Source organism: Elaeis guineensis, chromosome 1 (genome assembly GCF_000442705.2).
Source record: "Elaeis guineensis isolate ETL-2024a chromosome 1, EG11, whole genome shotgun sequence".
Lineage (NCBI taxonomy): Eukaryota > Viridiplantae > Streptophyta > Magnoliopsida > Arecales > Arecaceae > Elaeis > Elaeis guineensis.
This window is the reverse complement of record NC_025993.2, coordinates 185,848,705-185,864,162: the sequence shown is the minus strand read 5'-3', so window position 1 is coordinate 185,864,162 and position 15,458 is coordinate 185,848,705. Positions and strand designations below refer to the sequence as shown.

Here is a 15,458-nt window from a genome sequence, read left to right as displayed (position 1 = left end):
AAATCAAATTTGCTCTTTGTGATAAATCTTTTTCTTATTTATTTCTCGGAATGATTACAAGGCAAATTGCTATACATCAGGAATCCCGATTGCTATACATCAATAAAATGAAATCTCGGTGATTAATCTGATAAAAAATAAAAGTACAACTAATGCAATCATATTACAGCTAATACAATCATATCTCTAATTTACACCTCATCTGAATATCACGTAATACTCCTCAAGTAATACTCCTCAAGTTAGCGCATAAATATCAAGAATGCTCAACTTGCACAATAGAAATCAAAAGTGATCCCATCCCAATGCCTTAGTGAAGATGTCTACAAGTTTTAGTTTAGTAGAGACGTGTAGTGACAATATTTCATAATTTGAGATGGTCTCGGATGAAGTGACAACCAATCTTGATGTGTTTAGTTCTTTTATGAAAGATGAGATTGTCAGCAATATAGGGGGCCACTTGATTATCACAATAAAGTTGCATCGATTGAGGATGTTTAATTCTAAGTGATCGAAGGAAACTTTACAACCATAATAGTTCGCCAGTAGTACTAGTCATGGCTCTATATTCTGTTTCAGTAGACAAGCGAGATATGGTGATCTACTTTTTAGTCTTTCAAGAAATTGGGCACCCGCCAAGTAAAATAAAATAACTAGTAACAGATCGTCTGGTCATTGGGCAACCTACCCAATTTGAATCACAATATGCCGTTAATTGTAGTGAAAACGGTGTATGTAGAAGAATTCCCTGATCTAGACTTTATTTCGGGCATCGCAACACATGAATGGCCGCATCCCAATGTGGTTGGTGTGGATCCTACATGAATCAAGAGAGGAAGTGCACAGAGTAATATACATCCGGTCTCGTGATAGTTAAATAGATCAGCCATCCGACAGGATGCCAATATTGTCTAGGGTGATCAATCGGATCGCCAGAATCAGAAGATAAGTGATGTTGCTGCTCCATAGGAAAAGCAAAAGATCGGGCCCCCAATATGTCACATTTTGTCAAGATATCCAACATGTATTTTCGTTGAGAGAGGAATATCACAGTCAGACTGCGGGCAACTTCTATACCAAGAAAATATTTTAGAGGGCCTAGATCTTTAATGCGAAAGCATCTAGCCAAGGACGTCTTGAAACATGTACACTTATGAGAATCACTACCAGCCAAAATTAAATCATCAACATAGATCAACACTGCCATAAATTTATCTCCAGAATTATACATGAAGAGAGAATGATTAGTGCCAGATTGGATAAAATCATAATCATGTAATGCTGAAGTAAATTTTGCAAACCAATTGCGTGAGGCCTGTCGTAAACCATAGAGAGATTTTCTCAAATGACATACTTTGTTTGGGTCAGTGGTATGATAGTCAGGTAGAATATGCATATAGATTTTCTCATCAAGATCTCTATGAAGAAATGCATTGTGCACATCTAATTGATGCAGTTTCCATCTTTTAGATAAGGAACTAACCAAAAAGCATCGGACACACCAATTTAGCTACTGGTGCGAAGGTCTCATGAAAGTCTAGCCTCTTTATTTGAGTGAAGCCTTTAGTGACAAGACGCACCTTATAGCGATTGATGCTCCCATCAGCATGACATTTGATTTTATACACCCTTGAATATCCAACGTGTTTCTTCCCAAATGGTAATGATTCCATAGTCCATGTGCCATTTTCTTCAAGAGCCTGTAGTTCATTGATCATGGCATCTCTCCAACATGGATCCTTTACAGCTTGTGAATAAGTGGTAGGCTCAAAGTGCTCCTCGAGCAATGCTACAAATGCTCTTTGAGTTCGAGACAATTTATCATATGAAATAAATCTTTCTATGGAGTGGACCATACCTGAAGTCACTGCAGAATGGGTTATTGTGGGTGAGGGGTACGCTGGAGTTTGCTGCATTGCATATATATAATCCTCAAGATAAGCAGGTGGCTTCCTATTTCTACCCAATCATGATTCTCCTGTATGTGAATTTGTTGTGCACCCCCTGACTAAATTACCATCGGCTTCTTCTGTGCGCGTGACATTCTTGAAAGTTTGTATTAAGGCCATTTCTCTATATGTGGGCTGATCTGGTGGAAGAGATGTCGTTTGTGGGCCACGGTGTAGATATACATTGACCTCCTCATCATCTGCCAAGGCCCTCATTGTGTTGGCCGTGATCCGTTGGTGAGTCTGGTACAGTAGAGTGTTTGGCCTCATTAGGTGCAAAGCCAAAATCAGACTCAAAATTCGACAAAGGTACAGTTGGCCATTGTCCATCGAGTCCTCAAAAGTCATGAATTGTTTTCATTAAAAGTAATATCTTGAGAGACAAATACTTCATGGGTATTGAGATCATACAACTTCCAACCTTTTTGGACATGAGGATGGCCACTGAAGATGCCTTTTTGAGTTTTTGGATGAAATTTATCAAGGATTCTAGGTCTCCAGTGAGCATAACAGATAGACCCAAAAATCCGAATGTGAACATAACTTGGTTTGCGCCCATATATCATCTCATAGGATGTTTTATCAGATAACACTTGTGTTGGTGTGTGATTTATTAAGTGTAATGCGGTTAAGACACATTCCCCTCAAAATTTGATGGGCAATCCTGCTTGAAATTTTAAGGCTCTTGCTATATTTAGAATGTATCGGTGTTTTCTCTCTACCCTTCCATTTTATTGAGGAGTATCAACATAAGTCGTTTGATGTACTATCTTATTATCAAAGTAAAAACATTGAGCAATTCTAGAAAGAAACTCTTGACCATTATCTGATCTAAACATTTTTATACTGCATCCAAATTATGATTTTACTAAGTTATGAAATTTCACCAACAACCTGTATGTTTCGGACTTCTCTTTTATCAAGTATACGCACGTTGACAATGGTAAGAAAATAATATGCACCAGATAGAGAAGCAGCAATATATTATTAGGCAATGTGTCCTAAAACCAATCGTATGAACGATTGTGCTCCTTTTTATAATATGTATATGAATCATTTAATCATTAAATAAAAATTATTTTGATATCTTTCATCATAAAGTTACACCTTATTAGAACTCTTATATTGTGATGAAGTCCTTAAAACTATAAAGTAATCAATAAAAGAGGATTTGTTGTATAGTTTTTAAATATGTTCGTGATCAAATGATACGTCATTAAAGGACGATGATGTTTATCGAGTGAAGGTCGTTATGTGCCATATAGGTTAGTTGTCCTCTTAACCAAAAAGTGTGGAGATACTGGTATTACATACAGGTAAGATGTAGGAGTACATCGTCACTGAACAAGTAACTCATCTGCTGAGTGCTCTGCTATTAAGAGCAGCTCGCGAAGCATATGTGCATAAGTGTCCCTCAGACCTGAGATCACCATAATAATTTGCAAGCAACTCACTGTACTTTGGTGCCGACTATCTGTATTTCTAATGCAGTGACGGAAGATCACTAGGTACAGTCAAGTACTTGCGAAGTCTGTATATGGAACAAGATAGAATTGATCCCTCCAGATTATAGGAGCTGATGCATCACTGTTTTTTAATTTAGTAAAATCTTGATCCAGATAATCCATATAATGGATTTGAAAGGTTGGAATACAATGAGGATGATCCATCAGGGTTGACAGTTTAACACTAGATCGTCCTAAAGTATTCAGGATCAAAGGAATAAATTATGTGGTAACCATATGCATAGATTCTTAAATATTATCTTATAATTATTCGATCTATTCGAATGTCGAAAATCATTACTAGATGGTAACTTCGATTAGTACAGAAAGCAATTTTTGTACTGCCGACTTAGTGTTCCAACCTATGAAGTCTTGCATAAAGTCAAGCGATGTAGGAAAGAATTGATCTAAGTCTATATGTTCAATTTGAAAGTATATGACTTGATTGAACAAATAGATTAACTTGATTGAAAATTAAGTTATGGGTCATACAGGATTAAACAGTTGACTATGTCTGGCTAGCACTAAACATAAGGTTCAGGTTCAATTCTGGAGAAGAATAAAATTTGATCTATGATTCAGAGAGTCTATAAGAGATTGGATTTAAGTGCTAATTAATTTTAGATTATATTTGATTTAATTAGACTTAATTAGGTTGAAAATTCAAGTTAAACTTGGTTCTAAATTCTAAACAGTTTAAGATTAATAGCCTATTCGAAATTTGTTCGAATCAGGTTCGAATTGGATTCGAATTGATTCATATTTAGATTGAATCCTTAGAGTCCACTTTTATTGAGACTTTTTCTCTTCATGGCCGATCAAGAGGTGGTGGGGTGCTGCATGATGCCGACCCACACTTGGGTGTAGACGTGAGTGCATGAGGGCATCTAGTTAGGCGCCAATCTTTTTTTCCTTATGACTCTTTTTTTGATAAGTTATGAATTAATTGAAAGCTTGTTTGAATTAGAAATCCTAGTCTTATGGGTCATGGAGAATCATCTATAAATAGGGAGGATCTCTAACTATCATAGCATAACAATTAGATTGTGCGCTAAGACGAGAAAGAGAGAGAGAAGAGGCATGAAGGAGGAGTAGGCGTCACCTTTGCTCTTGGCATGTTCCCTCTTTGGGCGTCCCTCTTCTCCAAGGCATGAAGGCTCTTTGGGCATCCCCTCTTGCTGGTGTGAAGCGTCACATCAGAAGTTCTCTCACCTCTCTTGTTGTCTTGTGAAGGTGCATCAATCTAAGGCTTCATCCTGCTTTTCTGTGAAGTTCGACGTGCGCACGAAGTAGAAGATTTGTGGATTCAGACCTACAAGAGGCTTTGGATTCAGAATCTTTGGAGATTTGATCCCTATTCTGCTGCATATCAGATAAAGATCTAATCTTTATTAAGTTGTTATAGAAAATTTTTAGATGCTTCCTACCAATCCATCCCCTAAAACATATTTCTTTTTCTTTAATAAGGACCCCAAATATCATAGTGAACTAACTCAAAACATGCAGTAGACTTATTTTCACTAGCAGTAGAAGGCATTCTAGAATGTTTCGCACGTAAGCAAATATCACATGGCTCATTATCAAATTTATCAACTGAAACTTCTGAAATCAAACTATGGGCCTGTCTCGATGGATGTCCTAATCTTTGATGCCGCAAATGATAGTTGTTTGACTGTGATGTCGAAAAAGCAAATATGAATTTCTTGCTTGATGCTTCCGATTGCAAACGATAGACCCCTCCCCACAATTCACCCAGACCAATCGGCTTCTTTGAGGTGAGGTCCTACACAAGATAAAATTTAGGGAACACCATCGCTGTGCAACTCAAATTTGGAGTTAATTTTCCAATTGAAATTAAATTGCATTGGAAAACAGAAACATATAAAACATCTTGCAATATTAGAGATGGACTCAAATATACGTGGCCTATTGTGTTTGCATAAACAACTCCCCCATTTGGAAGTCGTATGGCACATTCTTCATTCACTAATTTGGGCTTACGAAGAGCTTGGTAATTTTCCGTCATGTGTACAGAGGCTCCCGTGTCAAGAATCCATTCTGCTATATCATTATGGGGCGAGATTTTACCAGCCATTTCTTCACTGGGACCTTTCATATTATTTAAAAGAGCTAAAAGTTGCAGACATTGGTCTGAAGCAAAGCCCGGCAATGGAGAGATTGGGCCTGTTGGGTCGAGCTTGTCATGTAGCCTAAAGTCAGCATTTGGGCAGAGTTCACTTCATAGATCTTCTTTCTCACTCCATTCGCTGCTACCATTGAGGATTTGTAGCTTGAAGCATTCCCAGATGCGCCCACAACTTTCTTTCCTCGATTTGTTCGTCAGGATTCAGCGTTCGAAGGATACCCGATGATTTCCCAGCACCTATCCTTCTCATGCCCCAGTTTGTTGCAGCGTTGACATCTCAACTTGGGACCCTTATTCATCTTCATCGGCCCCTTTCTTCAATCCGCAACAAAGAAGGCTGCAAATTCAGTGCGTTCTTCTTTTCCCATCGCGACTTGTCTTTGACGTTCTTCCTGACAAACCATGGAATACGTCTTACCTAGCGACGAGAGTGGTTCAGTGCTCAGGATTTGCGACCTAACTGTACAGTAAGGCTCCTCATCAAGTCCCATGAGAAATTGATATAATTTCTTAATTTCCTTTTCCTTGATGAACTTACAGGCCGCTTCACACCTGCACTCTGGTATTCTGGAATAGTCATCGAGCTCGTCCCAAAGTCCCTTCAACTTTAGAGTAGTAGTCAGTCCGCCATAGTGCGTCCATCCTGCTGAAAGAGACAAATTTTATTTTTGATCCGAAAAATTCTTGGAGCATTACCTTGAGAGAATCTCTCTTTAAGTTCGTCCCAAATAATCTTGACATCGTCGGCATATCCCACACTATCCTGAAGATTTTTCTCCTAAGAATTGACAATCCATGCCGTTACCATAGAGTTGCAAACATCCCAGGCTCCAAAATTCGCAGAGGAGGGGTTAGGTTTCTGATCGATTCGTCCACAAATCCCAGTTTGTTCTTCGCCTTCAACGCATTTCTCATTGATCTCGCCCACCTCGGGTAATTGTCTCCCATCAATGGATAAGATATCAACGGCGTTGCCAGATTGTCCGAGGAACTCAGGTGAAAGGACGATGGTATTTCTGTGATTTTTTCTTCAGCCATATTGTGGTGTTGAAAAGGTTGGTGTTTTCTAGGTTGGTGATTGTCGATTCTCGACCATTCCTCTTCTATTGGCTCTGATACCAAATCAAATCTGCTTTTTGTGATAAATTTTTTTCTTGTTTATTTCCCAGAAGGATTACAGTATATAAAGTACTTGGCTTCGTCCATACAAGGCAAATTACTATACATCAAGAATTCTAATTGCCATACATCAGCAAAATGAAATCTCAGTGATTAATCTGACTAAAAATAGAAGTACCGTTAATACAATTGTATTATAACTAATATAATCGTATTTCTAATTTACAGCTCATCTGAATATCGCCTAATAACACACAACAAACATCCCCCTAAATTTTGAGTTTTTATTTTTAATTTAACTAAAAAAAGACATTTTCTTTCGAGGATGCAATCCAACTTAATCATAAGCTTGTTGTGAAATATTTGTTGCAGGTAATTGTTGACCTGATCAAGATGCTAGGAGGAGTTCTTTCTCCCTAATCTGTTGATTTTTCTGTTTCATTGGCTTAATGAGGGTTGGGTTCGCCCTTCTTTACTCCAGACCTTATTAATACTCTCCCCCCACCACCCCCTCCCCCGCCCCAAAAATCGGGGATTATGGAATTCCAGGAGTATAAAAATATTCCATAGTTCAGTCATCAGGGATAGTTATGCATTAAGAACAATGTAACCGTCCAGTTAGTTTAGTAGTTGATATGGACTTTGTCGAAATCTTAACAATCTGGTGTGGTTGATTCGCAGTTCATTAGCCGATCTTATATTTTTTAACAAATCTAAATCTCTCCCGGCCGCTTACGGGGATGCATGTCCCTTTTGCTGGTACCTGCGTTTTTGAAAGAGATTAAGATTTCCATCTACGGAAATCTTAAATCTCTGGTAATCTTTTCTCTCTCTTGTTAGGATGACCTTCCGGACATTGATTCCTTCATGCATATATAGATAAATTTATCTTTGTTCTTCAATCAATGAAGAATAAGAAAGAAACAGCGTATCTCATTTTCCCTTGGAACCAAGGTAATAGTGTTGCTCTTAATCACAGCAACTCCTAAAAATTAATAAACTACATCAAACATGGGCATATGTACATACTGACTTGCACACACGCATGGTGTTGGATATACATGACATGCATCATAAATAGATGCTAATTGCTGCAACGGTGAAAGGTCACCAGAGAATCGGGGTTATTCTCCTTTGGTGGCGAGTGCGGCGACATGGAACTGGGCGGTGTATTTCTGAGCCGAGTCGTCCATCTCGTCCCGCGGAGGCTCGTTGAGAAAAGCCCAGTTGCTCCTGGTCCACCTGCAAACGAACCGATCATGGTTTTAAGGAATATACTTCCATACACAAACAGACACACTAGTTTGGGTTGGCGTACGAGCAAAGCAGAGCAGGGGCAGAGCGCACGTAGCTCCTTACCAGTCGCCACTCTTGTCTGGTTTGGTGTCCAATTCATCAGGATTGTCGCCTGGCTTCTCACCCTTCTCCAGCTGATGCCGTAACGCAAACTTCTTCAGCCTGATCGCATCCATTTCCTGGAATATATAGATAGATATGCAGAGAGATCAGCAACAGAATAGAATATAGGTAGACCTTCTTCTTCTTCTTTTCTTTTCTTTTTTTTTCTTTTCTTTTTTTTTTCTTTTCTTTTTTTTTTTTTTTTTTTTAGATAGAGCTTTGGCAGAAGTACAATACTAAATATTTTTAACCAAACAAAACAACAGGTACCGCGGTAGTAAGCCAAGGCTGAATACAAAGATCTGTAAAAGGTAAAACAGAATAGGATAGGAAGATGGCTGCGTGGCACGTTGGTGGTCGGCTTAAGTAATTGATAGCTGAAGAGACGATAGCGGTTCGGAATCTTAGACTGGTCGCACATGCCGCTGAAACAGGTCGAAACCAAACTTCTATATATCACTACTAGACAAACCCTTTTCCCATCAAATACTGGCTTGGTTACAAAAAACTACTAAGTTTCCGTTGGAGCAGATTTCGATGATATAGAAGAGAAGAAGATCTCCTCCGAATCTTGGTCCCACGAAAATTTAGTATCTATCCAAAACGAGGCAGGCAAGAGAATGACGGGTATGAATTCTGATGATCTACTTAAATTACTCTTCAAAAAAAAAAAAATGATCTACTTAAATGAGGAAATTAACTAAGGAGCAAACCTTCCAAGTTCTTCTTAGCTTGAAAAATAGCATTTAGTTTCAAGAACTCTAGGCCGGGTGGTTCTCTTGCCTCCCTTACCTTTAGAGGGGACACAAAAAAAAATTCCAAGAACTCAAGGAACTAAGGCTGGCTACCTGAGACTGTTTCGGGGAATGGGAGTCATTTTGGAAGTTTTCCCCTTCCTCTTCTTCGGTTTTCTTGTGCAACTTCCAGAAGATCTCGATCTCTTCTTTTGTTAGCGATCTATTCCTTTCCAATCTAACTGTGGTCATGAACAAGCACGCATGAGTCCTTGAGCAACATCAAGTAACTAAAACATCCAAACGGGATCCAGAGAGAAAGGCGAGGGGTAATGCTAACGGAGAGGAAGAAGAGAAAGCACACCTGTATCTGGGTCCAGAAAAGGTGAGTCCCAGCCCGACATGAGGGAACCCATTTTTTCTGCCTGCCTCTCACGCTTCAAACAAAGATGCAGTGGTTGGTTGATGCCTCCCGCCTTATAATGGATGGAGATGGGCAGTTTCTGGATAGAAGCACACAGATTTGACCTAAAACCGGGACCAGGTCCTCGTCGATCGGTCCCTTTCTTGCCATTGTTGTTACCAATTTATTTTAGAAAAGAAAACCATGCTGAGGGACTCCCGCTTCCGGCACACGAAGATTATCCTGCCACGTGTGCGGGGGATTGGTAGGATTTGCGGGATCTGAATGGTGCAGAATCAAATGGCCAGGCCCGACGTGGTGGGCCCACACATGAGTCATGACGGGAGTCCCGAAGCATTATCATTAAAAAATTAAAAAAAAATCATATCTCCACAGTGTAGCCAGTCCGAAATTCGCGACTTGTTTACCAGGTAGTATGGCCGGCCCGTTGTATCTTAATCCGACTCCTTGTTCTTGACCTTGCAAAGGGCCCGCTCGCCCGTGACTGGGGGCTCATCCTTATCTGCCCGCGTTCTAGAGGCTTCTTTCCTTGCAAAAATATCTTAAGCTTATCACTGTTCCCAGCTTCATTTTGCAAGCATCCGTAAACATAAGTATTCCTCCTCCACTTTATCTGGATCAAAGATTGAATGCTCTTTTTACGAGATCTTCTACCTCTAGTCGGACTATATCTGAGAAGAGGTCGCGATCTTTGAGCCTACTTCTCGAGTGAAAAATTGGTTGATTATTTTGAAGGATAATAACTATAGAAAAATGAGTAGTTTTGTAAAAAATTTTTTGATAAAAATATATTATCTAGTTGCCTAGCCAGTCTCTTGCTATCCATCTCTAACCAATCTCATCTCCTTTGAAATGCTCTCCAAAATTCCCCTAAAATATTGATAAAAAATTAACTTTTTCAAAAGTGATTTTGCTCATCTTTGTATACTAATTCTGATCCGATCAAAAAGAACAAAAATTATATTCAACCTACTCAATTTGATTCTTATTAAAAAAATATATAGATGAAGAACAGAATTTTCGAAAGTAGGCTCAAGCCCATATTATTTCTTTTTATTTATTTTTTTATTAATTAAAAATGAGATATATATTGTCTATTTATAATAGTAAGGTCCGTCCTTACATAATTTAAATTGGATTCTTTTTCTTAACTTTTAAATAAACTTCCACCCCTGAACAATTCAGGTTAGATTAATTTTATAATTTTAGTGGAACTCTTTTATCTAATATAGATATGCCAAGTAGATATAATTTCAAAAAAGTTAAAACTCTTCGGGAGGTATATTATGATTTTTATATTAACTTTGTCTTCTATTACTTCGTCAGATTCTTTTTGGATTGAAAATTACGCTTGATCAAAATCTTATCCAAAAAAAATACTATAAGAAAATAAGATTTTAGCGACTGTAAAATCGATTGATAAATAATAAAAATCAGTTGCTAATTTATTTTGCAATCGATTCAAATCGGTTGCAAAAATTTTGATCACAAATACTTTGCGATCGATTTTATCCATCGTAAAATTTTACAATTGAAAGTAAAAAAATTAATTAAAATTTTACAACCAATTTAGCAACCTAAAATAAAAAAATTATTAACTATTTTGCAACCAATTTACTGACCAAAAAAATTCATTGCTAAGTTTCTTTAAAATATTTTTTATTTAAACAATCGATCGTAAAATCAGTCGTAATTTATTTTTTATAATATTTTAATTTTTAAAATAGGTTACAAAATCTATCGCTAAATTTTAATTATTAAATTAGAAACAGTCTCAAAATTGATCACTAATTTTTTTAAAATAATTTTTAATTTAAGAAATCGATCTCAAAATCAATTACAAATTTTTAGTAATTTTTTTATTTTTGATATCTGTTGGTGCAAAAATCTGCCTGCGTCGGAGAAGCTGGAGTTGTGGGGGTCGCGGTCGCCGTCCGGACCTGCAAAAGAAGGCTAAACCAGAGGTGGGGTTGCTCTGGCAAGACCCTCCGATGCTCAAGTCAGTTCTCTGCCTCAACAAGAATGGAGTGCTCGAACAGAAATTTTAGCAGAGTTTCCAGGTAAAAATGAAAGCTTCGAGAATAACGTATCTGGATCCCCTTTTATAGACTGGGGGAGCAGCGGGTTGATGGCGACGGTTTATGATCGCCTCGTAGTGGGCCGTACGGAGCCAGAAAAAATTTATCATGAAGAGTAATGGGGTGGAGTCATGGCTGTCACCATGGCTCGCCACGTGGAATCAGTTGCGGAGAGTGGAGCGACGTCCGTTGTCGTGACTCGTCAGGGAGTGGTGGAACCGCACAGGATCCGCCGCAGGGAGTGGAGCAGAATCGTGGCCATTACTGCGGCCTGCCAGGGAGTAATAGAGCTGCGTAGGATCTGCCGCAGGGAGTGGAGCAGAGTCGTGGCCGTTACTGCGGCCTGCTAGGGGGTCCAGACTTGTCGGCTGAAGTTCGGTTGGAGTCTATAGCTGGAGTCGGAGGCGAAGTCCGGCTCCCGTAGGAGCTCGGACTAGGTCTTCCTGCAGTCGACATTGGGGATGAAGTCCGGCTCCCGTAGGAGCCCGGACGGAGCTTGTCTGCAGTTGGAGTCGGAGACGGAGTCTGGCTCCCGTAGGAGCCCGGACGGAGCTTACCAGCATTCGAAGTCGAGGATGAAGTCTGGCTCCCGTAGGAGTCCGAACGGAGTCTTCTTTCGATCGAAGTCGAGGGCGAAGTCCGGTTCCCATAGGAGTCCGGACGGTGTTTGCCTGCAGCTGAAGTTGGAGGCGGAGTCCGGCTCCCGTAGGAGTCTGGACGGAGCTTGCCTGCAGTTGAAGTCGGAGATGGGGTCCGATTCCCGTAGGAGCCCGGACGGAGCTTACCAGTGTTCGAAGTCGAGGATGAAGTTCGGCTCCCGTAGGAGTCCGGACGGAGCTTTCTTTCGATCAAAGTCGAAGGTGAAGTCCGGCTCCCGTAGGAGTCCGGATGGAGTTTGCCTGCAGCCAAAATCGAGGGTGAAGTCTGGCTCCCTTAGGAGTCCGAACGGAGTCTTCTTGCGATCGGAGTCGAGGGCGAAGTCCGGCTCCCGTAGGAGTCCGGATGGAGTTTGCCTGCAGTCGAAGTTGAAGGCGGAGTCCGGCTCCCGTAGGAGTCCGGACGGAGCTTGCCTGCAGTTGAAGTCGGAGATGGGGTCCGATTCCCGTAGGAGTCCGAACGGAGCTTACCAGCGTTCGAAATCGAGGACGAAGTGTGGCTCCCGTAGGAGTCCGGACGGAGCTTGCCTGCAGCCGAAGTCGAGGGTGAAGTCCGGCTCCCGTAGGAGTCCGGACGAAGTTTGCCTGCAGTCGAAGTCGAGGGCGAAGTCTGGCTCCCTTAGGAGTCCGGATGGAGTCTTCTTGCAATCGGAGTCGAGGACGAAGTCCCGCTCCCGTAGGAGTCCGGACGGAGTTTGCCTGCAGCCGAAGTTGGAGGCAGAGTCCGGCTCCCGTAGGAGTCCAGATGGAGCTTGCCTGCAGTTGAAGTCGGAGACGGGGTCCGGTTCCTGTAGAAGTCCGGACGGAGCTTACCAGCGTTCGAAATCGAGGACAAAGTTCGGCTCCCGTAGGAGTCCGGATGGAGCTTGCCTGCAGCCAAAGTTGAGGGCGAAGTCCGACTCCCATAGGAGTCCGGACGGAGTTTGCCTGCAGCCGAAGTCGAGGGCGAAGTCCGGCTCCCTTAGGAGTCCGGACGGAGTCTTCTTATGATCAAAGTCGAGGGTGAAATCCGACTCCCGTAGGAGTCCGGACGGAGTTTGCCTGCAGCAGAAGTTGGAGGCGAAGTCCGGCTCCTGTAGGAGTCCGGACGGAGCTTGCCTGCAGTTGAAGTCGGAGACGGGGTCCGATTCCCGTAGGAGTCCGGACGGAGCTTACCAGCGTTCGAAATCGAGGACGAAGTTCGGCTCCTGTAGGAGTCCGGACGGAGCTTGCCTGCAGCCGAAGTCGAGGACGAAGTCCGGCTCCCGTAGGAGTCCGGATGGAATTTGCCTGCAGTCGAAGTCGAGGGCGAAGTCCGACTCCCTTAGGAGTCCGAACGGAGTCTTCTTGCGATCGGAGTCAAGGGCGAAGTCCGGCTCCCGTAGGAGTCCGGACGGAGTCTTCTTGTAGAATCTTCGAGGGGTCACTTCGGCTGGGGGGTTTTACACCTAACACCAGTCTCCCTACTTCCGAGTTCGAGTTTCGAATGAAGAAAGTACAGAAAGATTGTCACAACCGAAGTTGCTCCCTCGATGTCCGCGTGCGATCGTCCTCAGATATTTTGGCATTTAATGCGCGTGCGCCGGAGCCTTTTTCCGATTAGGGCGACCCGAAGGGTCTTTTCGGAACTCCCACCAGGACGTGATCCTAAGCGTCACGCCATGAAAGTCTGCGAACGGTCAACCCTAGGCCACGATGAGTGGGACACGCGGTGGGCACTGGTTGGCCTAGGGACACCTGCCACCATAACTGCGTCAGGCTCCGTTGCCTATTTAAGCCCCCGCCTTTCCTCCAGGGGCTTCACTTTGCCTGAGGGTCGATGTCTTTTTTCCGCCTGAGAGCTTAGCCACTCAGCCACTCCATCGGTGCCCTTTCTGACTCCGAGCGTCCTTCGTGCTGGTCTTTGCCATCTCCGTCGGCTCTCCACCGTCTTCAGTTCTCCGAGTCTCCCCGAGGGGTTCTCCCGCCGGGGCCTCCGCCCCGGAGGCCAACCTCAAGAGGATGCCACGGACTAGGAAGAGTGCGAGGAGGAGAACAGTGATCTGCGAGTTCTCCGGTTGTCAAACTGCCGCTGAGGGTTTCCATCGCCTTAAAGGGGGCTCGAGGGAGAATTCCTTCAACAACAGGGATTTAATAATGGGGACAACCGGTGAAGGCGTCCCGCCTGAGAATTTTGGAGTAGTTGAACGGGGTGACACCGGTCAAGGGGGCAGAGCTTTCGTCACAAGCCGTGGCGGGATCCTTGATATCGTCGGGGTCGAGGGACCAGAAGCGGTCGGCGCCGACGGTGGGGCAGTAGAACTTATTGTAGGGACGGTGGAAGTAGCGCATGCCGACCTTACCGGAACACCCAGGATGGTGGTTGTCGTGGAGCACATGGCGGTGGCGCATGTCTCTGGTGCCATCGCTGCCTCTGGGGTAATTCCGGTTCTTCTTGAAACAAGTCGTCATCGTCGCTGCCGTTGCCTTTGCTGCCCCCTAGATTCTATCCCATCCTTTTCCCCCTAAGGTTGGGATTTCAGAGATGGAGCGGAACGAGGCGGGGGGCGAGAGCCGAGAGGCTTGTCACACGTACTAGAAAATACTGCTGGGAAGGACAGAACCAGGAAGAGAAGTCTACAGCTCGAAGTAGCCTCCGGTGTATCCCTTTCGAGTCTTGTAATAATATTTTCTTTTTCTGACCCTCCGGGTCTTGTAACGTACATCTTGTTAATTGAAAAATGAGAAGGAGATTTTGTTACTTCGTTCGCACTTTGCGTCGAATTGTTATCTGCCGAACTTCTTTCCTTTACCATTGTTGTTGTTGTATTCCCTTCTACTTCTCTTCTTTTCTTCTCTTTTTTTTTTTTTTTGATGTTGTCTGTAGGTTGCCGGTAGTTGTCACGTCGGCTCGCCTTTCAGTTATCCTTCTTCCTTAACCTCAATGGCTCTATGATGTATATTTGACAAATAATATGAGAAGAAAACTTTCTGCTACCTCTTTTACTCATGTATTGAATTGTCGCTTGTCGAGCTTCTTTACGATTTTTGCATCGTTCGGAGGTATCCGATTGCCATCGTATCGACTCATCTTTTTCGTTCGTGGCTGCAGATTCATTTGGGGCCGCTCGGGTTTGACGCCCCCCATCAGGGCTCGAACTCGGAGGTCTGAGCTTCCGTCACCCTGAGGAAGTCATCTCATCTCGGGCTTGCGTTGAAGGCTTCCTTGAAAGCTGGGGTTCTTGATAAGAACCCCAACCCTTGCTAAGATGGGGTTCTCTATATCTTTGACGCTGTTTGTTTTCCATTCATCGCTGACGTAGTCCATCGCTTTTCCTTTTAACTCCTCTCCCCTTTTTTCTTTTCGAGTGAGATTTTTTCCTCCGCTCTTGGTGGGGCTGCGGGAGTCCGACTCCCGTAGGTGAAGTTAGGATGAGGTCTGGCTCCCGTGGGAGTCCGAACGGAGTCTACCTGTAATTGAAGTCAGAGGC

The 15,458-nt window shown here is 42.8% G+C and overlaps 1 protein-coding gene across 1 annotated transcript; it reads right to left on the bottom strand.

Annotated features, from left to right (window-relative positions):
- Positions 1-7,632: 7,632 nt before the first annotated feature.
- On the bottom strand, positions 7,633-9,370 carry LOC105034334 (uncharacterized). Its single transcript, XM_010909455.4, has 4 exons — positions 9,216-9,370; positions 8,966-9,093; positions 8,079-8,194; positions 7,633-7,961 (listed from the first exon to the last, which is right to left on the bottom strand). The coding sequence occupies exons 1-4, from the start codon at positions 9,265-9,267 to the stop codon at positions 7,844-7,846; spliced, it is 414 nt and encodes a 137-aa protein (XP_010907757.1). The 5' UTR covers positions 9,268-9,370; the 3' UTR covers positions 7,633-7,843.
- Between the last annotated feature and the right edge of the window lie 6,088 nt (positions 9,371-15,458).

Coding starts and splice junctions, on each gene's coding strand:
- LOC105034334 (XM_010909455.4), bottom strand. CDS start 9,267: ATGGGTTCCCTCATGTCGGGCTGGGACTCACCTTTTCTGGACCCAGAT. Junction 9,094..9,215: donor TTTTCTGGACCCAGATACAG/GTGTGCTTTCTC, acceptor TCATGACCACAG/TTAGATTGGAAAGGAATAGA. Junction 7,962..8,078: donor CCAGACAAGAGTGGCGACTG/GTAAGGAGCTAC, acceptor GTTCGTTTGCAG/GTGGACCAGGAGCAACTGGG.